Here is a 25,028-nt window from a genome sequence, read left to right on the forward strand (position 1 = left end):
ATTTGCTTTGGCACCATCCAGTGTTTTACCATGCAACATGCATCTCTTACAACTACACAGCCTTGTGACCAGGGCGTTTTAGATTTTTCCTGCTCTTACATACTCTAGATTCACCTCTGCTGATAACAAGACTTCGGGGAAACAAACAAGCAATAAAAAACAAGAAAAAAATAATAATAAATGCATAATATGCGAGCCTTCATTATACAGTAGTAGATGAATTGTGGATTGCAAATAAATAAATAAATTTGTTTTTGAATTGGTATACTGGCCAATGATGACATAATAATAGCATAAGATTTGATTTTACAAGCTTGAGAGTTGCTTAAATCTGAAATATCTATCGTATGAAAACCACAGACAAACACCTGCTCTTGAATATTTCTTGATTTGCTATGCTTTTCCATTTTATATATAAAAAAGAAACAGCTTTCATATCCTGTGTCTTTCATCACAATTATCTGCTCTGTCGCCAGGTTTAGGAGATCAATCAAGATATCCTGAATATAATGAGTCGCCCTCCCATCAATACAATTATGCTGAGTGAACTGAGAGGGTTGCGGCTATTACAAAGATGCTCATTAATGCATTAATTATTTATATGTCTGCACTGTGGCTGCAGCAAAACAGAAGGGGCTGTGTTGTTTATTATATTTTACTTTTTGGACAAAGGATTGAGTTGACATATGATTCCAAAAATTTCTCACCCAAACTCTCCAAGAAGCAAAAGGACCTGTTGCAGCACCATGATGGGAATAGTTTTGACTTTATAGTGTTTCAATTTTAAAAGTAAAAAAGTAGGTGACAGCAGGCCTAAATTTACTTTTATAATTTTTTTTGCCAGAAAATAGTAAATAGGTGCAGAGATTTAATGAAGTATGTGCAGACATACTTGTAAATGCAGTATATAAGACAACAAAAGAGTTTGTACTATTCAAATGAGCTTGAAAAGTAATATTTGGTAGCACTTATTTTATTCAAGACGTTCTGAACCCTCTTAGACAAGCTTTCTTGTAATTTCTTTAAGTACTCTTCAGGAATAGTTCTCCATGCTTCTTGAAAGATGTTCCAGAGCTCGTCTTTGGATGTTGGCTGCCTTTTGCTTCGTTTTCTCTCAAGATGATCCCACGCTGTTGACATCTGGGCTCTGGGGAGGATTCATCACTGAATAAGATACGTTGTCACTGATTTTCAATTTAGTGTCACTGACTCGTGTCACTTGGCATACCTCAGCTTTTTATCCCTTTTTTTTTCTTTCCTTAAAAATGTCTTCTTGATAGAGGCTTTTTCCGATGAGGCCTCAGTGATCAGTAGATGGATCAATTAAAGGTAAGATGCAGCTCTCAGATCCTGTCTCAGGTCTTGTCTAATTTCTCCAGGAAATCACTTTCAGATATAGATCATCTGCTTTGGACAGATTTTTTGGGTCTGCCACTTCAATTTGATGTGTGGACATACAGTGCACCATGCAAAGATGTGCCAAGTTTTGGAGACAGAAGCTCTTTGGGAATGACATTTTAGGTAAAAAAAAATAAAAATACTACTTAATACCAGAAAATCGGCACAATCACTGGCATCTTTTTTTAGATGCAACTGATGTGTTTCGAGTGAATGATTCATGAGTGTTTGGTGACTTAACAGCCAAACAAACACAACCATTAGAAAATGGCCAAGTACATGGATTGGACAGAAGATGAGTGAAGAAGCATCCGATGTCTACATAAAAAAACCTCACAAAGCCTAGAGAACTATTGAACATTACTGCATTTAAAGATTACAAGAACGTCTGGCTCCAGATCTGTAAATAAATTAATAATTATTGAGTAAATAATTGAATGATTAAATAATTGAAAATAATTGAGTGAGAAAAAAAGCGTCTTTTCCAGATTGCAGTGACATGTTCTTGGTGTGTATTTCGTGTCACCAAATTAATACTTTTGGTTCAATAAGTCACTCAAATGTGGTAAAGAGGTAAATCCCACTATTTGGGACCACGCTTAGGTTATGTATATGTAAAGTGAAGCCTGTCAACTTAATGACGAATGGTCTATTAGCGGCGCAAGGAAGGAAGGGGTGGAGGCGAGGGGAGGCTGCGAAGCCTGCGGAGAGCATTGGATTGTGGGTATCTTGTGTTTCCTCATAGATTCTCACAGTCAGCTGTTGCGTGAAAGTTTTGACATATTTTCACAACACGTATCTGGCCGTTGTAGATGTCGTATCCTGCTGGAAACAAATATCCAGCGTGCGGTTTTTAATCTCCCTGTGCATATTTCCGGCTGGAAAAGCATTTATTTGTCAAACTCCAACTTCACATTACAGAAACTTTTCGGAATGAGTTCGAACGAGCTCTCCATGCAGGCTCTGTCCTGGAGAAAGTTGTATTTGAGTCGAGCCAAACTAAAAGCCACCAGCCGCACTTCGGCTCTCTTGTCGGGTTTCGCAATGGTAAGTTTGCTTTGACTTTAAACATATCGCAGTTATAACCGTAGGACTGCACGCGCGAGTTAAAAGCCGTGACAGGATATTTTCTATGTGACGCATTATTGTCTGCTCGGGCTGTGAATATTGCGCCTTTCTATAGGCCTTATAACGACCACTGTGCCGTTTAATTAGTTTGCGTTGTTTTCAAGTCATGACCTATAGCCAGTGTGATAGCAACACACTCACGAAGGACTACCAAATGATCTGGTTAACTAGTGTCTGACATAGAGATGCCTCATGATGGAACAGTTATGATGGCGGCAGTGGAAATGACACTTCATGTAAACTTCACGACTTTCCGATACACCTCCGGGTTTTATCCAGCTGCTAACTGTAGACAACCAACTGTAGACACCAATAACTCTGAGTATAACATGTTATTTCTAATAGCTGTCACTCCAACCAAATGTTGTTCTTTGATGTTGCCAACATCACCAGTTCTTATGAAGCCATTGCAGTGAAACTACTGTGAGATTTATTTAACTAAAGGCTAGTGCTGTGCACAAAGGGCAATCTATTTTTAAAGCAATCCCTGTAAAAGCGACATGTCTCAAGGTTTCCTCCTTTGTAAAACTCGAATATGAAATACATGAGCTGTTTTTACAGGTGAAAGCAGACTAAGGTTTCTTAACCCTTTTGTACCTACTTTCCAGAAGTTTATCATTTAGCAGAAACTATTCCAACTGCAAAACTCTTTCACTTCAAAACTATCTTTGGGAAATCCTACACACACCAACCATGCTGTCTTTTGCAAACTTGGACATCCAGCGCTGTTGTTTTGGCTTGTTGTTTTTTTGCAGTGGTCTGGTTTGTGGTGTGCTCTGTAAAGCACTTTGTGTTTGAAAAAGTGTTATGAGTAAAGCGTAGGAGTAAGGTTGTGTCCGGTTAGCGCCATTGTTTCGGTGTTTCTCTTCCAGTGCACACATGAACACAGATTTGAGCAAGTTTTAGAGATTTCTGATGATGTTGTGCCGTCACTCTTGGGTTCTTTTGCACTTCGTAGCATTTGCACTTTGCAGCATGCTCACTTCTAAGAAACGTTGCAAAAATCCAGATTTTCCTGGAGTTTAGACAGTTTGTCTTACTGTGGATTGGTGAAACTGTAGTCTCTTGAAGTTCCTCTGTTGTCTTTTTCAACACTGTGCATCCCTTTGATACCATCTCTTATGGATCCTCTCCATTATATATTACATCGATCTTTAATGCTAAAATCAGACATGATCAATTGAAGCAACCTTTTTTCAAATTTTCTCTTGTTTTCTCATGATAACAGGTTAGTTCATCTTGTCTCAAGAAAACAGAGAGCCAATTTCTTGAAATAATGAGATTAATCAACCAGTTGTCAGAGGAAAAAACAGCTTTATGATGTCAAGATAGAAAAGTTTTTAACTTGTGGTGTCAAGATAACAGCATTGAAATAAATAATTCTAATACTTTGATGCATCTTCTAAGGTTCTGTGTAAGTTAAGGTCACTCCAAGTTCACTATTTGAGCTGATACAATCTTGTGAATATTAACAGTCCTGTTGTTTATTTTTCCAGGTTGCCATGGTGGAGGTACAGCTGGAGCGGGATTATGATTATCCTCCAGGACTGCTGATCGCCTTCAGTGCCTGTACCACAGTTCTGGTTGCAGTGCATCTCTTCGCCCTCATGATCAGCACCTGCATCCTCCCTAACCTGGAGGCCGTCAGCAACGTTCACAACCTCAACTCTGTGAACGAGTCGCCGCATGAGCGAATGCACCGCCACATAGAACTGGCCTGGGCTTTCTCCACAGTTATCGGCACACTCCTCTTCTTGACAGAGGTGATGCTCTTATGCTGGGTGAAGTTCTTACCACTCCAAAGGAACCCTGGACAGGTTAACAGCACCATAAGCTCTGGCCAGGCGGCAGCCATCGCCTCCACCTGCATCATGGTGCCATTTGGTATTGTTTTTATTGTCTTTGCTGTCCACTTTTACCGCACGCTTGTCAGTCACAAAACGGACCGACAGATCCGAGAGCTGGAGCAGGTAATTCGGCTCCAGAACCAGCTAGACGATAGGGTGGAGAGTGAGGACCTGAAGGCTGCAGTTCTTTTCCCCTGATTGTAACCAGTGAGCTCACAGCAATCAGGGACTTTCAGCAGCGTCTTCATTGGGAAATCTCTTACAAAAGCTTTATTTTTCATGTTCATAAAATGTGCCCAGACGATTTCCTTTTGAAATCGCAAATTTCCGCCCGTTGGGTGTTTCATGTTTTGGCTCAGTTCTCTTCTAGATATTGCGTGTTCACATTCTTTGTTTTACCTTTAGGTTGTTGGTAAATCTATTGCTCTTACCTGTTAACGTCATCACATTACACAGTCAAGAACTGAAACCTTGATAGGATTTAGCCACTGTGGTTTTATATCCATAAAATGCAAATATGTTTTTTTTTCTAACTGACCAGGCCTTAGTGCTGTGGTTTTGTTACAAGGTGTTGACCAAGATCATTCTTGGTCTTGTTACCTATTCACATGTTACTATTTCTATTATCCTATTTTTGAAGATTATCAAAAGTCTGTACGCATTAGAAAAATTTGTTTTCAAGGTTTTTGACAAAACACGTCAATGTTAAAATGAAATGTAATCCGTGTGCGGTTAGAGTTAACAGAACACCCAGAAAATCTTTTCAAAGTACAGTTTTGCGGTACGAAGACTTCTATAAAAAGGCATCACTGTCAATCAAAATGAGTTTAAGACAACATCTTAAGTCTGCCTGAGTACAGAAATATTTTTTATCTTTTCTTCCTCTAAAGGAGCGTCAGTATGCTGGATAACATATCACTTTTCAAATACATATATCCTGTAACTCACCAAAAGTTATGGGATTGGAGAAAGTGTTATTGAACGATTATTACAAAGCGTGACGTTATTGAAAGTGCTGTTTTGAAGTTTTGCACTTTTCATACAGTAGTTTACAGGTATTAGACATTTGTTAAGTTAATGATAATTGTGAAATGTAGTTTTTGCTCTTGTATGTCCTGTGGCACATAGCTGAACTGTTCTACTTGGGTTTGACCATTTTCTTTGATGTGTTTATTGTAACACTGGTTCATGGGACAGTGTTATGACAAAATTGAGATATTAGTACGTTATGAATCTCTCAATAAGTTGTTTCACAACATGAACTTTAGATTATTTGGGATAATATAAATGCATTGGGGGACATTTTTATCATGACACCATGATTTATTTGAATATTGTGGCATACACTGCTTATATAGAGGTAATGCTGCGATTCAGTTATTGCAATATCAGTTTTGTGTGTTATTTCCCAACCCCTGCACATAGGTTATACTGAGTCTTGGTAATACAATGATCCTGTAGACCAAAATAGTATTCAGTTTGTCCTGAACAGATATTATCTTTGTGGTACGAACAGCAACAAAAAAACAAAGAGATATGAGGACCTAAAAGCTTGGAGACATTTTGTAAAATTTCCATTACTTCTTCTAGACTTAACAAAGGGGATGCAGAAGGGTTCATTCAGATAGACTGTATTCACTGTACTTAAAAAAATAGAACAATGCAAGTGAATGTATGTTACTTCAGTTAATTTTTGTGGTTTATTTATTTAATCGAGTGTATGCTACTATATGTAAAAAAACAAAAAAACACTTAGGGTGACTTTTCATTAAATGCTCATTTGTAGATTCAGATTTAGTGTGGTTTTAGTAACTTGTGACGTTTGTAGCATTTGAGTGAAGAGGACAATTCTGTTCAATTTGTAGCTCCAATTTAAGAATAAAGGAACACATTGCCATTTTGGTTCATATTGGTACATATGGACATGAAAGGAAAAACAAGCTCAACAATCTCCCATAAGTAGTGTCTCAGGCAGTAGCATTAACAGGAAAACCACATTTGATATGTGGTATGAGTGTACCTTGCACTGTTAGCTGTGAGAATGCATAACAACAACGCACAAAGACTCCCCTCTGTCATTTCCTTCTTCCAGTGCCTTTGTTACCAGTTTTTGAATAACTTATCAATGTTCTCCCTGTATTTGGCAGAGCACGTCAAGTGCAGCAGAGCACAGATTTCCTCGTCTTTATCCAATCGGAAAAAAAGGTTTCATTGCCACACGTTGGGCTTGAATCATAAACGTCTCACTAGCTCACATAACTACTCAATAGTTATAGTGTCCATGTACATGTGAAAGAACATAAATAACCCCAGTTGTGCTCCAAAAGAGTCAGTTTTGCTAAAACACAGTATGTAGTTTCTTTAAATTTGTCTTTGCTCCCAGCAAGTATATCCTCATCACAGAAATACTGCTACCACTGATTGCTCCAGCATAGCTCAGAAGCACTAACTGGTGAAAGATTCTAAAGCATTGGTGGAAATATACTCTATGACATATTAAAAAGCCATGCTTTGTAATAATAACAACAATCATCAAATGAAAATTGAAAATTTTAATATTTGAACAAGTGCTTAGATTATTATGGAGGTGAGGGAAGACAAAGGGTTAATGTGTTTCTCTTTTGATGTTGAGGAATAATTCCTGTTTAACGATGGGATTTCAAGAGAAAACAAAATCTGGTCCAGTCTACCTTGTATTGACAAAAGTCTCTTCAAACTAACATGGAATGTATTCCAGAGTTAACGTGTTTAATATAATTCTGAAAATACTGCAAAGACTATTTGTGTGTGTCACCAAGCCACACTTTCTATTCTTACCAAAGGGTAAAAAACTCCATTTGAGTAAACTGTAAGCTGCAAAGTTTTCCAGCAGCCCCTCTCTCCAACAATAACAACTCTGAGTTCTTCTTGTTGCCTCGTGCTCTGCTACTCGACCCTGACCATTTCTGGGCCCTGCTTTATTTAAAGTTAGATAGAGAGGGATGCCTCCAGCGACTGCTGCCTCTGGCAGTGTGTATGCTGTAGAGACTATCCAGAGATAAACAGAAACTCCCTGCTGTTTTAGGAAAAGGAAAGAAAGAAAAATGCACTGCATCATAGAGGCAGAAACTCGCATCCTGAAACACAACCAAATAGTTTGTCCTTCTATTTAAAACTTCTATTGACGATTTGACTGCATCACATATTCAACTCCCACTTAAATTAAGTCTGTAATTTGGTCATTTTTATTTTAAATCTTAATGAAACAGGTTAAAAAAAACTGTTTTCAGTATGTTCACCAATTAAAATTTTTTTAACAAATTCAAATATTTGTTTATATCTTTTCGAGTGTGTTGCTTCTACCGGGTTTGGACAGATGCCTGTTTTTTAAATTGTTTTGGAGCTGAGGGCGCATAATCGTTGCAGTTTTTATTGCTGGAAAAAAAAATTCAGCTGCTAACCAGTCTGTTCTGATTCATGTCCTGATTCTCATCCTCACGCTGCTCCATGCATGTTCAATAGGAGACAGGCGAGGACTGTGGGCAGGCCAGTCAAGCACACTCACTGCATCTATGAAGCCAAGCTGTTGAGAGTCGTGCAGACTGAGGTCTGGTAGTGTTCTGCTGACATAACCTCTTACCTCTCAGGTAGAGACATTCCCTTGATGGTAGTAGGTCTCTCTAAAATTACAATATATCCACCTGTGATATGCAGGTTATCAATGACATAGGAAACTACGAACCCCATACCAAAAATGCTGGCTTTGCACCTTATGCTTATAAAAACCTGGATTTTTATTGGGTTTTTTTTGTTTTCTTTTTGTTATCTTTGGTTGTTATGTTGAATATAGTGTTAGTTTTTTGCTCAAGAGAAACTGAAGTGTGAACTCGTTTTTCAACAGAACAGATGTATTTCTTAGTCCGTCTATCGTGAACTTGTTTCCCAAAGAACTCTCCAGCGTTTCTGCAAAGTTTATATATGGTTTATTCCTTATAAAACGGTTTCAGGTTATGTTTCTGGATCCATCAGTCTGTGCTGGGTGAAAATGGTCTTCCAAAATAATCCCCAGCCTATGTAATTGGACTGATTATGGTGGCATGACATTTTCTCATGCAGTGGTAAAGGCCTCAAAACTCACACACATCCAACAGTGGTTTCAATTCTTAGCCTTTACACACTGAGATTTTCCCATGACTTCCTAAATTTGACGATGCAGAGTATATGCTGAAGGTCTGAATGCTTTGTACTATTGCAATAACAAAATGTTTAATGATTCTCTGACATAGTTTGGCACAAAGTGGAAAGACTAAGCTTTTGGTGAATCCATGTGTTATGCCCATTTCTGACACCCTCACGTGCCACCAATTTATCTTAATTGCAGAATCTTCCTGAAAGATTGTCATCTGTATATCCAATAAACTTTTCAATCTTTCTCTGCCTCTTTCCTAACTTTTTTTTTAGTGTGTTGCTGGCATTACACTCTAAATATGTTATTTTTTTCTAGATATTAGGTTGGGCAGTGAAGACACTGAAGAAAACTGCCCAATCTCTTTGAAAATGGGGTTAGCTATTGTGAAAAACTTCATCATTTATCTGATCATATTTAATCATATTGTATCTTGATACCTCAAGGTTTTAACATTTCTACTTATAAGGAAACATATAATATAAAAGATAAATATTAAAATTCAATCTATTGTTACAATGTATAGTTATAACCTTATTGTTACATAACTGACTACATTACACAAAGGCTGAGTGGGTTTTAATTCAATCGTAAACTAATTAAGAAGTCAATAACAATACTTTGCTTGATTCTTGCATGTAGAATCTGAAGGTGCGAACTAGTTTCTTGTCCGTCACCTGGTAACCATCCTTTTAACCACTGCTTTGGTGTTCTTCCGCATCGTTGAAAAGTGTATATTCCGTCTCTGCCCACTGGCGGAGGAATCTAACCTGCGCGACGAACAGTAAAAACATCAAAAAATTTCAACAGCTTTGCCACAATGTTGCCTCCTCAAAGGATAAAACGTCGATACAGGTAAGTGAGATGAGAAATGTGTCGTTAGTCTGAACTTAGAGTACTTGGGTACGTTTAATTTTGCTGCGTGTTATCGTTCAGATAAGGATACAGGTGATGCTCTCCATCACCTGTTGGGGTGTGTTAACCTCTTGTGGAGGACTTATTTCAGCTAGCTTACAGCTACACGTAGCGCGGTGCAAAATCACAACATATGGCCAGTATTTTGTTGTGTTTCCAGGTTTTGACGAATGTAATGGAAAGCGAAAAACAAAGTACAGACAGAGAGACTCCGCCTCAGCACTGGAAAAGTTGCAAATTGATTATTGACCCTGCTTTGACAAAAGGATTGTACAAAGTGTGTCGCTTTGATGGGCAATTTTTTAACATACCTGTGAGTATTTTTTTTCTTCTATATTATCATCACCAGCGTTTCATAGATTAAGAGAACATGTGCTCCTGCTGTAATATAAAGCTAAACAACCTCATAGAGTATATTTTCCATGATGAAGAGCTGTTTTCTTTAACAGGTGGAGGACTTAGGACTGTTTCCCGTGGACACAGTCAGAGATCCCCGCATCTGCCGCCTGTGGAGCAAGTACAACAAGACTGACCTCCTGCTCCCCAAATTTAAGGTGATTGTCATCATCGTCATCATAAACTTTTTATTTTTTAAATTAAGATGGAAATGAATGATAATAATACATTTAGTTTATTCGTGTCCCTCCAGGTTGATGAATGGTATGTTGGTAACGTTCCTCCCAAAGAAGTGACATTTTCCAGGTTGAACGACAATGTGAGAGAGACATTCCTGACTGATATGTGCAAAAAACATGGGAACATTGAAGAAGTGGAAATATTTTACAGTCCCAAGAACAAGAAGCATTTGGGGATTGCGAAGGTGGTCTTTGACACAGTGAGGGCGGCAAAAGACGCGGTGCAGCACCTCCATCAGACATCCGTGATGGGAAACATCATTCATGTGGAAGTTGATCCAAAAGGTGAAGGGAGGATTTTTAATGTACTGAAGCAGAAATGTTAATGTTATTGAATTCTTTGTTTGATCTTAACATGCAACCCCTCAGGTGAAAATCGGGCACGATATCTTCAGCTCCTCTTTAGTGGCCTTTATACTCCCTGGACATTACCAGTGGGAAGCAGTGAGCAGGCTCTTCAAAGCTTAGTTGACAGTTTGCAGGTAAAACTTTTAAGATGTTAACGATCCTTTGATTCAGTTGTGTAAACTAGCTCCTAATTGGATGTTGATAATTTCCTCCATGTCTACATCTCTTACAGGTGAGCACAGTAGCTCAGCGACAGGGGAGTGTGTCCAGCCCTGCCAGCATTGCCACACCTTTCTCTCTGGACACTGCCTACTCCAGTATTTGGCAGGATACTCCTTGCAGCTTTGGTCTTACGCCGCAATCTCAGGGAACCCCCCGCACTCCCTGCTTCTCTGCAACTCCTCTCTCCCAGGACTCCTGCTACTCCAGTCTTCAGGCGACTCCGGTCCTCCAGGGGGAGCCTTCTACCTTTAGTGTTCACAAACCTTTGCAACAAGAGCTTTGTCGTCGTAAACCAGAGAGGCATCACAGGGGATATAGCCAAGTTTCAAATCTTAACTTCATTCTAAAGCATTATCGGCCTCAGCTTTCACACCCCTTCCCAACAAAGAAACCAACAAAGAGCCAGCAGCTTTCTCCGTGGAGTGACAATGCACAGTCCTCGACTAATAGAGAGCCTCATTGCAACCTTGCCTCCCTGTTTCAGGAGTCCAGAGACGCTGTTAACTCTACTTCTGCGACTTCACCGCAGAACAGCATCCTGAGCATTGATTTCACAGCTGACCAGCAAACTATACGGCCTTCTCTACACAGTGAATCCCAGCCAGAAGTAGAGAGTTTGGACTCCCGCATTGAAAGTTTGCTGATAAACAGCCATATTTCTCACCCCTCTTACTTTGGTGAAATGACTCTGGAGGCTGACACCCACTCTCAGGATAGCCCAGCTTCACCTTGTTCCACTCATAACAATCACTTCTCAGATGGTTCTCTTTTTCACACCCAAAACAGCCACCAGCCCTCCAGCAAGGATGTGGTGGATGTCAGTCCAGCGTTGCACATCGAAAATGAAGAGGATGAAACGAAGCAAGCTATTTTGTTTCTCACAACAAACTCCCAGTCTCCCACTCCATCTGAGTTTACACGTTGTGAGAGGCGGATTCATGTGAACAATGAACAAGGCACAGAAAGCTCTCAGTTATCATGCTCACAGGTAATTCCTCTACTTTTCCTTTATTTTTCAAGACATGGTGATGACATTAAAAGTTGTTATCACATTGTTTTCTATGTAAAAATGTTTTTTTTATAAAATGCTTTTTTACTCAGGAGCATCATGCCACAAATGAAAATATGGAGCTGGCAAAGAAAAGGCCGCCTGGACCTCTGACACCAACTGAAGACACTCCTCCTAAACCTCCATTCATGCATTCTTTCAGTAGTGCCACTCACCCTGTTACCCCCACAGCTCCTCCTGCAGTCACAGTTGGATGCTCAAATCCTCGAGTAACCTCTTTCACCATTGCCCCCTTTCCCCCGTCTATTCCACCTGTCCCACCTCGACTACCAAATGGCACCATCCCGATCCCACCTCCGGGATGGTTACCACCTGTGGGTATCCCCATTCCCCCTCCCCCTATTCCACCTCCTCCATCCATTCTTCCCCCATCGACTTTTCTGGTGCCTCCTCCACCTTTAATGGTGCCGCCTCCTGTGCACATGTTCCCGTTACACAATCAACCTGCAGCCCCTTTAGATAAGGGGAATCCTCCAAGGCATATGAGTGCAGCATTTTCATTCCCTCGACCTCCCTGGCCCGCTCCACCTTTTCCCATGTTTAACCGCTTTGTGCCACCACCAGCTTACCCTCCTGCACAGGAGAACCCCCATAAGATCACAGCAGAAAAAGTTTTAGAAGTCCTCATGGATGAGCTGAAGTCAATCGTAAAGAAGGATATTACCCGTAGAATGATCGAAGGGGTCGCTTTCAAGGCATTTGAGGACTGGTGGGACTGTCAGGAGAAGAAAACAAAGGTTTCCATTGTTTCCATTTTGCTTCAATCTCATATTGGTGAAATTAATGATTCCAATTCCAATTTTGGTGCCGGTTGATTAATATTTGCTGTTTTACTAATTCAAGATGCAAGTTTCTCCTTTGAAAAGTGGAACACCAAGTGTGGGGGAGAGAAACAAACTCACAAATCCCCTCAGTCACTTTAATGGGCAGGGAAAAAAACCTCCGCTGCCTTCCTTCAAGGTAACTTATTTCCCTGAATGAGACACACAAGCATTTCACTGCTGGGTGACGCCTAACCTAATGCAATATTTGTTATGCAGGTAAAAAGGAAAAGATCAGAAGAGTCCGATTTATGTTCTGCTTGTGAAAGTTCTGGTCAGTGCTTTTGATGTATTTAAATATTTTCTGTAATGAATTGACTGTCCATCGTAGACTGTAGTTTGCACAGCGATGTCACTCTTTTTGCCTTGTAGCTTCAGAGGTGAAGCAGGGAGTTGATGTGAGATCTGAGAGAGCCAAACGCAGGCACACAAGGCCACTGGAGCTCGAAAGTGATGATGACGGTGAAGAGAAAAATGAAAATTCTCTTAAAGATGATGATCTGATGTCAGACCGGGAGGAGTCTGTTGTTCCAGTTGTTGATGATCCTCAAATTCTGGTAATTACCAAAAAAGTAAAAGTGTAATTACGAGAAAATGCTCTTTGAGTAGAATTTCACTTGGTTGTCAACCATTTTCTATTGAATATTATTATAAACTGTCAAGTTGGAATTTTCTAAGACTGAAGAGCATCAATGTTGATCTAATTAGTCTGGCAGAGGCGATGATGGTGATGACGTTAATCAACAAAGTGACGAAGATATGTCCGCACAAGAAAGAACGGAATATGAAGATGCTGTCGTCCTACAAACTACTGATGGAGAAGAGTGCTTTGATGGTGGTATGTTAAAGGCTCATATGATTAGAATGGTGAACATTATTACATAATTACGTACTTTTGTTTTCTCATTACAGAGATCATTTCAGAAAGCAGCTCCTCAGTGGAAAGTGAATACTTGTCAGACTTGGACTCCTCTGATTCGTTCTCCTCCGAGAGCTCTGAGGACTCCTCAGACCTTAGTGCTGGAGATGAAGACATGGAGGACGAGGATGGGGATAACAGTAGTGAAGAGTGTATCGTGATATCGTCAGATGAAGACTCAGTGGAACTGGAGCCTCCTCCAACCCCTTCAGCTCCTCTGACCCCTGGTGCTCTTCTGGATTTAGACCTGCAAGACTGGTTAGATAGGTGTCGTAGAGATCAAATAGAGAAGAATCGAGGATTTTGTCAACAAGACACTTACGACTTTGATGCTGTGGTGGAGCCCCAACCTTTAGAAACCCAGGACCTACAGCCCACTTCACTTATAGGACTTTTAGGTAAGAGTGCTTTATACCAATATATTGGATTAGTTTTTTGCCGCCAGGGTCGTGCTGTGTTGTTGGTATTTCAAAGGGCTTTATAGATAAATATTTAAATATTTTTTGTTTAAACAAGTTCTTAATCTGTCCCACTGTAGAGCCAAGCCTTGATATTGAGCTGGGGAGCCCTCGATGGGCAGGGGAGTCTCTGGAGAGCATAACCCACCTGAGGCCTCTCACTCCCACTGGTTGCTTGGTGGACAGTGACCCTGATATTCTTATAAAAAGCAAACCAACCTCTCCTGCTGTGGAGGAGGTGGAGCGCCCCCCAACACCAGGCAACGGGATAATAGCTGAACTGGTACGTGCAGACTCAGATAAAGCCAGTGAAGCCCTCTCCCTCTCGCCAACAAACAGTGAGCTTCTTCAAGCTCCTTCCGATATCCTGCCTGCCTCGTTCCCGTTTTATGAGGAGATGCCCAAAACTCCCGGTAAGGAGGAAATAAGTGAGCGGACACATTACAACTCTGGGAGAGCTCCACCAACACCTGGCAGAGAGACTACAACACCAGACTGTAGCACAGTGTGTCCACTTCTCAGCAGCACACCGCATGTTCTGCCACTGTCAAGCAATCCATATATCACACCCCCGAAGACTCCTGGAAGAGACATTATCTTACCCCGAAGAGACATAATCCACAAGAGAAAAACACAAGCGAGGACCACGTCACCTCCTCTGTTAGAATATGTTTTTCACAGTGGTTCTCCCATCTCAGTCTCCTCTCCTTGTAGCCTCTCTGAATCTTCACCTGACACTGCTGCTGAAGATGTCGTCCCCATCAGTGCCAGTGTGAGAATGAGGCCGTTGCAGGGACTTGAGAATATGCCTGGCCTTTTGAATGAGGAGACATTTTTATTGAGGAAAAAACTGTGGAGGAGGATGAAGCGGAGAAGGAGAGCCCACCACTGGCGCAGATCACTTAAGAGAAGCAGCCGTTCCCTCTCCTCTAACAGACGTCCCGACAGGTGGCGTTTACTCTGTAAGCAGAAAAGGATCCTTCATAGCATTTGGAGGGAGGGCCTGGATGAAGAAGACGCCAGGCTTCTGCAGTGTACTTATGAAAGGCTGCAAGAGCAGGATGATGGCGTTGGGTGGCTCAGTGACACCCTCTGGATACATCACCCTCATATCCTTTTCAGCAAGGATTCATGTTAAAATTCATTTCAGCCAAAGTTAGTTTACTTTCTGGGATTTAGTCAACATGGAATGAGTAAATCAATATCATTCTCTAAATCTACATTGCTGTGTCATGCAAACATTACTAAGCTTAATTCCATCCAAGTGTGTAAATGTTATGATACTATGTCTGGAACTGTTGTGGAAGTGTTTGCTGTTAAATGAAATAGTTACACGTAAGCAGTTATGTTCTGTTCGGCTCTGCACGTCACATTCTGCTCTTCACTTCTTTAACTGCTGCTCACTGACTAAAGTACCGACAGGAAGGCGTGAAGAACCCAAGTCCTGGCAGCCGATCCACAGGACCGGCTCTGCTCGCAGTGAAGGCTTCTACAAAATCAGCAGGAAAGATAAAATAAAATACCTCAACAACACAAAGCCTCCCGTCGAGCTGCCGTCTACAAGTGCTCAGGTATTGATGAGAAGAGCAAAAAATGTGATGAAGTCAGTGTTCAGTTTATGTTGATCTGTGTCAACACATTTTTTTAGCAGGGAATGTGCATCCCATCCCAGCAATCCTCCTCACAGCGAGCCGGATCTGACTTTAGGTCTGAACAGCGCCGCCTGCTGTCCTCATTCAGCTGCGATAGTGACCTGGTCAAGTTTAATCACCTGAAGGTAAGCGAGTGATAAATAAAAAAAGCAAATCCATTTTATTTAAGCTTTAGGTATTACTTTTGTTTATCTGTACAGAATATAAACCTGTGAAACGAGCTTGTGTTTACAATACTGTGACAATATGGTTTCATATCTCCTCTTGTTAGTTCCGTAAGAAGAGGATTCGTTTCAGCCACAGTCACATCCATGAGTGGGGTCTGTTTGCCATGGAACCAATAGCAGCAGATGAAATGGTGATTGAGTATGTGGGCCAAATCATCAGACAGGTAAAGCTAACACAAACAGGCCAAAAGAAAAGCTTCAGAGATAAATTCATAATCCAAGCTCCTCACCAAACAAATGCTGCGCATGTGCTTTCAAACAAACCACGGTTCCCCTGACTCTTACTCTGAGTAGTTCCTCTGGGACTGTCTGGTTCTTCCCAGTAGTTTCCATGTAGTATTGATGATAAACAACACTCATGAATTGGCATTTTGGCTTTGTTTCTCTCAGGTTATTGCTGACATGAGGGAGCAGAGATATGAAGAGGAGGGCATTGGCAGTAGTTACTTGTTTCGCATTGATCAGGACACCATCATTGACGCCACTAAATGTGGGAACCTAGCCAGGTTTATCAACCACAGCTGCAATGTGAGTACAAACTGGTTGTGCAAAAGGGATTCTGAGAACTATCAATAAATGCTAAAAACCTATGCATTCTTGATGAAATGGTTTGCGTTGGTGGGTTTTTGTCTTCCAGCCTAACTGCTATGCAAAGATCATCACTGTGGAGTCTCAGAAGAAGATAGTGATATACTCCCGGCAGCCAATAGGCATCAATGAAGAGATTACATATGACTACAAATTCCCCATCGAGGAAATAAAGATTCCTTGTTTGTGTGGGGCAGATAGTTGCCGAGGGTCCTTGAACTGATGTCTAACGAAGGGGCCTGATTCTATTAGTAGTCCAAAGTGGCCTGAGGTACTGTACAGCTGTTCAATGTAAACATTCTTTGCTTCTGTTGGAAACTACAGTCAGTATCTGTCTGGAGGCCTTACAGAGACTCATGAAAGCACTGCACACATGTCGGTGCTGCTGAGTGAACCGGGACATGATAAACTCATGATGAACTGCACCCGAGTCGTGAATGGGACCGAGCATGGACCAAAAGTTTGTCTACAGATAATGATGATAACCCATCTGTAAACTCTGGTAAAACATTGTTAAAACACGAACGTTTTGAATGAATGAACAATAACCAGTTGGCACATTCAGAGTATTTATTTCAACGGGGGGGAAAAGGCATTCAAGATTCAGCCTTAAAAGTCTCATTACAGTAAAATGTCCATACGATAGTTAAGTGTTTTCATTCACGAGAGCTTCAATTGTATTTTGCTTGAGTCAAGCTTGTAAATATGTTTTTCTTGTTCATGTTTTATAAGAAAAAAATTTGTTACGACTTTTTTGATGTTCTCTTGATAACTGATACAAACACATGGGGTGATTGTAGGTAACACTAGAGGAGATTATAAGGTAATATAAAGAAAATGATTAATTGGAACAAAGAATAAAGATCATTATGCATACTGTGTATATTCCTATGTGTGCATCACATTGACATCAATATGAGACCCTGATGATGTAGTTTTCATTGTGAGTCATTGTTGAGAGATTCCAGAGCTCCAAAGTGAAAATGTGAATGGGTTCATATGTTCTTTGAAATTCCATTTGGTGTCAGGACAGTCAGATTTCCTCTAGCATGCTGGTCTGCTTCAATAGCTTCAAAAAGAGACTTGAAGTTTCCGGCACCAAAGCCCTGCAAATAAAATGTGAAATAAAGTTACTAAACATGCAGCAAACTGAATACTAGAGTACTTTGTATGTTGTTTGTTGCGATTGTTTATCCGCTGCCGCCCTCACCTGGTGGTTGTGTCTCTGAATGACTTCCAAGAACACAGTGGGGCGATCCTGGACTGGCTTGGTGAAGATCTGAAGTAAATAGCCATGGTCATCATAATCCACCAAGATCTGTAGTTCCTGGATATGTGCAAGGTAACAAACAGGAAACAGGAAAGGAAAATATGACTCATAAACATGACTCATGCCTTATTACATGAGACCTCCAGCTTTGTTTGAATGTGGCCATAGTTCTAACCTGCAGGACATCCAGGTCCTCTGAGATCTTGACCTTGGAGTTTTTTAAGTTCTCCCTCAGCTGGTCATAGTAGGTGTCAGGGATGGACATAAACTCCATCCCACGCTCCTTTAAGTTACGAATCTGCAAACAAGGGAATCATCAGAAGCTTTTTTTTTAAAGTTGCCTTTACAATATGTTATCCTAAAAAGCTAAAAACAGTGTTTTGTGGTCTTACTGCAGTGATGATGTCTGATGTATTCATGGCAATGTGCTGCACTCCTGGACCTCCGTAGTACTCTACATATTCCTGTAAGTTTAAAAAAAAGTTTTAGTCCCACCACCTTTTAAGGATTTTGTTTCTGTACTTTTATGACAAGCCTCTGCTCTGATTTAATCTGATCAGACTTTAAATCCATGCCTGGATCTGAGACTTCCTCTTTCCCATGGCAGGCTCGTTGATAGGCATCTTCACGGTCTCCTCGTAGTTTGCCACCACGATGGAGCGCAGGGCGCTGAATTCTGTCTGAAGCTGCTTGTCATCCACTGACCAGAAGCGGTGAAACAGAAGGTTCCTCTGATACCTTTTAAACCATGAACCAGCCAGAGATTAAGAGCTACAGCAGTGCGAATTTAAACCACAACTTCTTCACAACTTTATACACTGTCACTCGAAAACATCCCAAGGGTCTTTACATAGAGATAGAAGAACTTCTGAAGTTTCAAATGCTTGCTCTTTGTTTTTTCACTGATGTCTGGAAAACATTATGGCCCATAGAACATGAATGACTGAGCGTGTCCCCTTTTTTCACAGCGAAAAACCTCCAGCCCTTGTCACGGTCCTCTTTCACAGATTAACCAATGAGCTTGCTCTTTCAGTGAACTGCCTTATTTCACTTTTTCGTGCCTTTTTCAGTATATTGCGGTGAAAATAAGTTCCAGATGCGGAGAACCTCTGGTGCCCCTCTTAAAACTGCAAAGTCATGCTGATTCCTGACTTGTGCCAAAAACGTTGTGTAAGAATCACACACCCTGTAAACTCCTCCTCTCATCCACCCCCTGACGTGGACTTCTGCAGACCACATCCCAACACAATGGCTTTAACTGCAGCGTTGTTATCAGAGTTTATACGAGAACTAGACTCTAGAGTTCTTTACCACTCCACCGCTGGGACCATCTCATCATCTGGTTGGTTTCCTACAACGTGATCAATGAAGTCCAGTTTTCCACTTGACCTGCATGTAAGAATGGGTGCAAACCCACAAAAGATACATTCAGCAGTTATTCAGAGACATGCTTGCCCTCATTTAATGTGCAAAATAACATGCTTACTCACAGTTTGGCTAAGAAAGGGTCCTTGAAAAGAGGGGGATGGAAACCAGGCAGAAACAACCCGCTGTATCCTGTCCTCTCCACTAATGTGTGTGTGGTGTCACCATACTGTAGCACACAAAAGAAAATCCACAATTGTGATATTTTGGACAAGTCGGAGGAGTGAATAAGATTTGCTTAGCATAAATTGACAAGATGTGTCATACCGTCTGAAGCACAGCCAGCCTGACTTTACCATACTTGTCCTCCAGAGTGCGGGGTTCCTTTATAATAACTGCCCCTCGCTCACGGGCTTTCTAAGAGTGGACACATTAATCCATTATGAAAGCAACAAAATGTATGTGTCCAAATTCATTGTGAGCACTTGAATTTAAACCCCAAACTTTTAGCTTTGTGTTAAAACAAATGTGACAATGCACCTGCAGATAAAAACCGGTCACATTACCTGAACCAGGAAGTCACAGTCCTCCACTGTAAATGCAATATCTTTCACTCCATCCCCATGCTTCACCAAGTGATCTCCCATCTCTGGAAAAAGACACTTTCTTTAGCCACACACCGTGAGATTTAAATTCTCTTAACTCGAAACACTTGTATCTAATATCTCTGTGGCATACTCTGGACATCATGTGATCACTTGAACAACATACTTGGTATTTTTACAAAATAAGGTGAATCAAAAGGATAGATTCCCAAAATATGAGCAGAAAATATAAGTTCCAGATGAACAGCAAACGGCCATTTGCATTGCGGAGTAACCTGGTTTTGCACAAATGTGATTAATTCTGAGGAACTGTGACATCTCTAAAAAAGATTTTCCTTCTGAATGCCAGTGACTCCTTCAGCTGTTGTCAGGTTAAGACTGAAGCTTCTGATAAGCACTGTACCTTTATTTCCAGGATTGAGGGCAGATGAGAACACATAAATGATCTGTGGAATACAGTTAAAACAGGAACATGATGAAAACAACTTCTGTCTGTGTCATTAACCAACACCTAACCTCGTCTGTGCAGAGCAATCAACTGAGTCTGATGTAGGTGCTTAGATGGCCAGTTGTAGTTTAAACATAATAAAAATAATCTATTTAATGTGAGAAAGTTGTGTTATTAGATTAAACTATTTATTTATTTATTAGTGAGATATTCTACCTAAAACACCAATTAAACCTGCTCAAATAGTGTCTGTGGTGTATGTACTGGTACTGTTTCATTGAAAGAATGAGACGTTATTGCTGTTTCCATCACTGGTGTTGTCTCACATGAGTTGTGTTGTTCCTCTGGGTCCTGGGCCCAGCCGGCTCTTTACCTTTCCTTGTTTGACTGCATGGGACACCACATCTCGGCTGCCTGTCTCCAAACCTCGGTAAGCCAGTGGCTCAAAGCCAAGCTTGTTACAGTAATATGATGCAGCCTGTTGGGGAATTACATGTTACAATGAGCTGAAATTTGATTAGTTTTTTTAACAAGCAGGATCTTCTCTGTGTGCTAGCGCCATCTCCTGGCAACTGATTCTGATGCACTTTGGGCTGTAGCTTCTGGAGGAGAGAAATTACTATGTGGTGGTTTGGTGTTATACATCCTATGTCCCCCTCCACCCCTTTAGACAACCAATAGCATTCCTCAGTAAAAAGCATCCCCAACTATGAGAAGTATGTGCCCAGAACATGAACAGCCAGTACTCATAGTTCAACTTACCTGCTTTGCATTTCCAACCCAGAAAGTTAGATGATCAAAGCAGAGGAACCTGCCCTGCTCATGCTAAAGACAGAAAGAAATAACAAAAGTGGATCACTGATGGATGAATTCTTAGCAAGTCAAAAAACACACATTTTCAATGTTGCCAAAATCCTTGCAATACTCACATAATAACCTGTTTATTACAACACATATGATTCAGTTATTTACCTTTTCGCCTTTGTCTGTGTATGTGGTCTACAATGAAAAACGCACACACACACACACACACACACACACACACACACACACACACACACACACACACACACACACACACGAGACATGACAAAAAAAGAGCAGCTACACTGTTGTACATTGACAATAATCTCCAAAGACTGTGTATGGAAGGTCACATTACACAATTCCATCCAGAAATATTGATGAATGAATTATAACTCACCATCTTGCTCCGAGTCACCTGACCAGACTGTCAAATGAAGCGCAGCGTGAACGCCTGAATTTAAAAGCTGGGCAGGAAGACTTTGAATCCACTCCCACCAATGAGGAGCTGGTATTGGTGGGGGAGAAAACATTGATGCTCAGTGCACGTTTCCTGTTATACAATGATTTCATGAAAAACATGTCAGCTCATCACAGGTTTAATTCAATTTCATGATCTCTTTACTCGACTGTGAGTGTGTTACTATGTGCATTGATGATTATAGTTGATGTTTATCACAAATTATATCTGCCTGTAGACTCTCTGTGAACTTGAACTTTCTCAGAAAGAAATTTTAAGAACTGTGATTTTTATTAAATTTATTATACATTATGATATCATTATAATATTATATATAATCCTAAATCCTAAATCTATCCTTTGAAAGATACAAAAAAATAATAATTGTACGTACAACTTTAGAGTTACAGTTTACTTTTTCTAGAAAAATACGAGGCCCATATGTTAGTGTTTAGTGGCAAGAGGAGGTTCACTCATGCTGGACTCTCATTGGCTCACTTGGGCTAGGCTGAGAGAACCCTCACGTGCTTTGAAATACCCCCATCTCGTCAAACCTCCTTCAAGTATGGAATTCCAGTGACAAGAAAACAGTGCTGTGATAAATAAAATAAAAAAAAACTGACTTTCATTTATCAGCAAAAATGTAAGCATTCATTTAATAAAGTGGTCAAGTGGTCTTAGAAATAAAGTGTTGTGTCTGTATTAGACTGTACTGAATCTGACCATACCAGTGTATCATGCTATAGATATTACATACAAATGCAGAACATCTGTGCCTTTTTCTGCTGTACATATTTCTATGTTAAAACCACAGCTAGATGTTGAATATTAGTTTTTACGTATGTCTTAGAATATTTACTGGAGTAAGTCTGAGAGTAGCACCGTGGCTCAATCCATGCAGATTTGTATTCTTAAATTTCAAAAATAATCTGTCAGCAAATTTAAAGGACATTATTACAGAATGAATCTTTGCTGCTGAGATGAATCACAACGCAAGTATTACAGAAGCTGCTTATAACCACTCAGTGGTATAATGCATGCAAGCAAACTGTCCAGTATGTCACCTCACAGCACAAGGAAAGCAGTTACACTGCAGTTTCTACAGGGATAGATCATTTGCCTGTTGCTTCCACAATGATCTTATCAGACCAGATCAAGCTTGTGCCTGTGTGAGATAAAGCTAAATATATGCATAGATGAAAAGCCCGATACAAGATTATCAGACAACATCTGCTGCAACAAAACGCTGACCTCAAGTCACTGTGATATGCATTTACAGGATTTGGTTAAGCATCACAGAAGAATATTACATTCATAAAGAAAATAACTGTCTTATGAGCTATTGTTTCTTAAGGAAAGCAAATATTCCTTTATCCTTTTATCAATACACTTCTAATTATCCCCATTCATGTTAGTTCATGTTAGTACATTACGGATTATTTACTTTGCTGTCATAGAGCAGTTTGTTGGTTAATATGTTGTGTTTTGTTCTTGTTGCACAATGATCTGGTTTGAGCTTCAGGTTTGTTTGCAGTGGTGTGTAAAAGTTTCCTCATTCAGAATTTCTGCTGTATGTTTTTAGGTGAGAAGAGGATTTACTGACACCCCAAAGACATATGATTAAATCTGAAACATCCCCTCCAGAATTTCCTGCAAAATTAGAATAAATTGATGAATAAACAATACAAAGAAAAAAATAAGAAGAAAGGAAAGGTTTTGCTACTCCCATTTATTATTATCATTATTATATAAATATAATATAAGATTAACTGATCTCCAACAGGAAAAACATTACCAGTTGATGAATTTATTAAAAGGTAAAAAAGTGACATTTAACAGTCATTGGCCAACATGTGACACAGCAAAATTCTATGTACAGTTGACATGTTTTGCATAAACTCTACCCCACAGACCTCTTTTACTTCTCTAGATTTTTACACTTCAAATGTCTCTAAGTCACAAGAAATGTTAGAAAGAAAAAAAATGCTTAAAGTAGTATATAGTAGAAAAATACTAAGATGCACATCATAACCAAGAATCAGTGTGATTCCACTGTTCCAAATGTATGTGATCAAAACTTCTGACTTCTGATAAATAAATTGAGTATAGTTTTTCCTTTAAATCTTATTTGATTAGTTATTTGAGATTTGCTATTTTCTCAATGTCCCAGCCAGCAGTCTGAAAGTGGACGTCATCAGCTTTCAGTTCCTGATATATGACTAACTTCATGAAAACTATTCTTGATAAATATTCTCCATAAAAAAGCAGGTTTGTTTGTTGTGTTAGAGCTCTACATTCCAGTAACTGGCCATTAATCACGAGTGAGAACTACATGTAGAAGCCCTCCCCTCAGTGCTCCCACTGCGACTGTCCCAGAAGAGCTTTGTTTTTCATGCTGTTACCAGGGGGCTCGCTGTTGTCATTGGATGCACCTACACACATGCACAAAGAGAAACACGATATGCTGTACTGAATTATTACACCTACACTCCTACACACCTATGAGATAATCCTATATTGAGATATGGGGGGTGTAGTTAAAGTGCCATTCAGTAGCGTTGCACAGACACCACTTGTGCTGATCTCGAAGAACAGGAGCTAATGCATATATCTTTAAGAGAATTGTATTTTTTTAACATCCCTGCAAGTTAGTATATTCGATTATTTTACTGTTTACTTTGCATTGTTTTTTGCCACAATGTTTTTGAATTCTATCTTGCAGCATTACACCAGAATGTAGATCTAAATCCCCAGGTATTAAGCCTCTCAAAGGACAAATGCCCCAGTCAGTTAGGTCATACCCATGCCAGCCCTCCTCATGTGATTGTAGTAGCCCATTGTAAGGGAGCCAAAGAGGTGTCAACACGAAAAAAATGAAAAATGAGCGAAGAATCCTCAGAAACAAGTCCAGAAATACTGGTGAATGGTGAACGACAGGACAAAACCGCAGAGGCTGAAGAGCAAATCTCCTCTGTCAGCCTGCATGATGAAACGTCCGAGGACAGCAGCACAACAGAAAAGGAGGCACAACTGAAGATGCAGTCTGTTTTCCAACAGGTACGTAACCAGATCAGATCACAAGGTGGTGTGAAAGCCCCAAAGAGCGGCATTCTGGAGCTTCTGCAAAAAGTCAAAGACAGAGAAGCAGAGCTGAACAGTGAAGATCAGGTCAAAGATGTCAATGCAGAGGAGGAAAAGAAAATACAGCTGCTGGCAGAAAAATGCAAAGATGAGGTGGATCTGACGTTGGAAGGTTTATATGCAATTTTTGAAGAAAAGCTTGAGGCTAGTAAAAAAGCCTTGAAGGATGAGTTTGAAGTTCAGGTTTCTCTGTTACGTGAAGAAATGAAGGTCTACACAGACCGAGCCCTGAAAGACTTGATGTGTAAAATGCAAAGCTGCCAATCCCCCAGACTCCAGCAGACATGTTCAAAAGATCAACAAGAGGCCGTCGCTGCGGATAAAAAACAGAAACCTTCAGCACTTCCTTCTCTGGCGTCCAGAAGAAGAAAGCTCCTCACTCGTACCATGACTACCATCATTCCCAAGACCCCTGCTCCCGTCATCACTGGCCAACACGCCAAATCAGAAACACTGAGCGCCTCAAAGGGTCAAAGCTCTCGATTCCTGCTGAGAGATCAAGTGCTCTCCTTACCAGACACCAAGCCTTACCAGAGCCGCAAT

The 25,028-nt window shown here is 40.4% G+C and overlaps 3 protein-coding genes across 3 annotated transcripts; 2 read left to right on the plus strand and 1 right to left on the minus strand.

Moving 5' to 3' along the window:
- Window positions 1–2,125: 2,125 nt before the first annotated feature.
- LOC140310132 (calcium release-activated calcium channel protein 1-like) lies at window positions 2,126–6,162 on the plus strand. Its single transcript, XM_072388299.1, has 2 exons — window positions 2,126–2,445; window positions 4,023–6,162. The coding sequence occupies exons 1-2, from the start codon at window positions 2,332–2,334 to the stop codon at window positions 4,569–4,571; spliced, it is 663 nt and encodes a 220-aa protein (XP_072244400.1). The 5' UTR covers window positions 2,126–2,331; the 3' UTR covers window positions 4,572–6,162.
- A 1,701-nt stretch (window positions 6,163–7,863) lies between these two features.
- Window positions 7,864–16,953, plus strand: LOC140308995 (histone-lysine N-methyltransferase SETD1B-like). The gene is made up of 19 exons (XM_072386838.1): window positions 7,864–7,959; window positions 9,376–9,393; window positions 9,614–9,766; window positions 9,903–10,007; window positions 10,103–10,373; window positions 10,458–10,570; window positions 10,669–11,646; window positions 11,760–12,464; window positions 12,571–12,687; window positions 12,768–12,822; window positions 12,921–13,105; window positions 13,257–13,386; window positions 13,461–13,860; window positions 13,995–15,034; window positions 15,330–15,496; window positions 15,577–15,702; window positions 15,849–15,968; window positions 16,195–16,332; window positions 16,442–16,953. The coding sequence occupies exons 1-19, from the start codon at window positions 7,864–7,866 to the stop codon at window positions 16,613–16,615; spliced, it is 5,091 nt and encodes a 1,696-aa protein (XP_072242939.1). The 3' UTR covers window positions 16,616–16,953.
- hpdb (4-hydroxyphenylpyruvate dioxygenase b) lies at window positions 16,949–21,350 on the minus strand. The gene is made up of 14 exons (XM_072388300.1): window positions 21,285–21,350; window positions 21,053–21,079; window positions 20,843–20,905; window positions 20,454–20,558; window positions 20,036–20,078; window positions 19,594–19,676; window positions 19,355–19,444; window positions 19,153–19,256; window positions 18,974–19,051; window positions 18,238–18,400; window positions 18,055–18,126; window positions 17,838–17,960; window positions 17,603–17,719; window positions 16,949–17,498 (listed from the first exon to the last, which is right to left on the minus strand). The coding sequence occupies exons 1-14, from the start codon at window positions 21,285–21,287 to the stop codon at window positions 17,388–17,390; spliced, it is 1,182 nt and encodes a 393-aa protein (XP_072244401.1). The 5' UTR covers window positions 21,288–21,350; the 3' UTR covers window positions 16,949–17,387.
- Between the last annotated feature and the right edge of the window lie 3,678 nt (window positions 21,351–25,028).

The sequence above is a fragment of the Leuresthes tenuis genome, unplaced genomic scaffold (genome assembly GCF_036924035.1).
Source record: "Leuresthes tenuis unplaced genomic scaffold, fLeuTen1.0.hap1 SCAF_6, whole genome shotgun sequence".
Taxonomy (NCBI): Eukaryota; Metazoa; Chordata; class Actinopteri; order Atheriniformes; family Atherinopsidae; genus Leuresthes; species Leuresthes tenuis.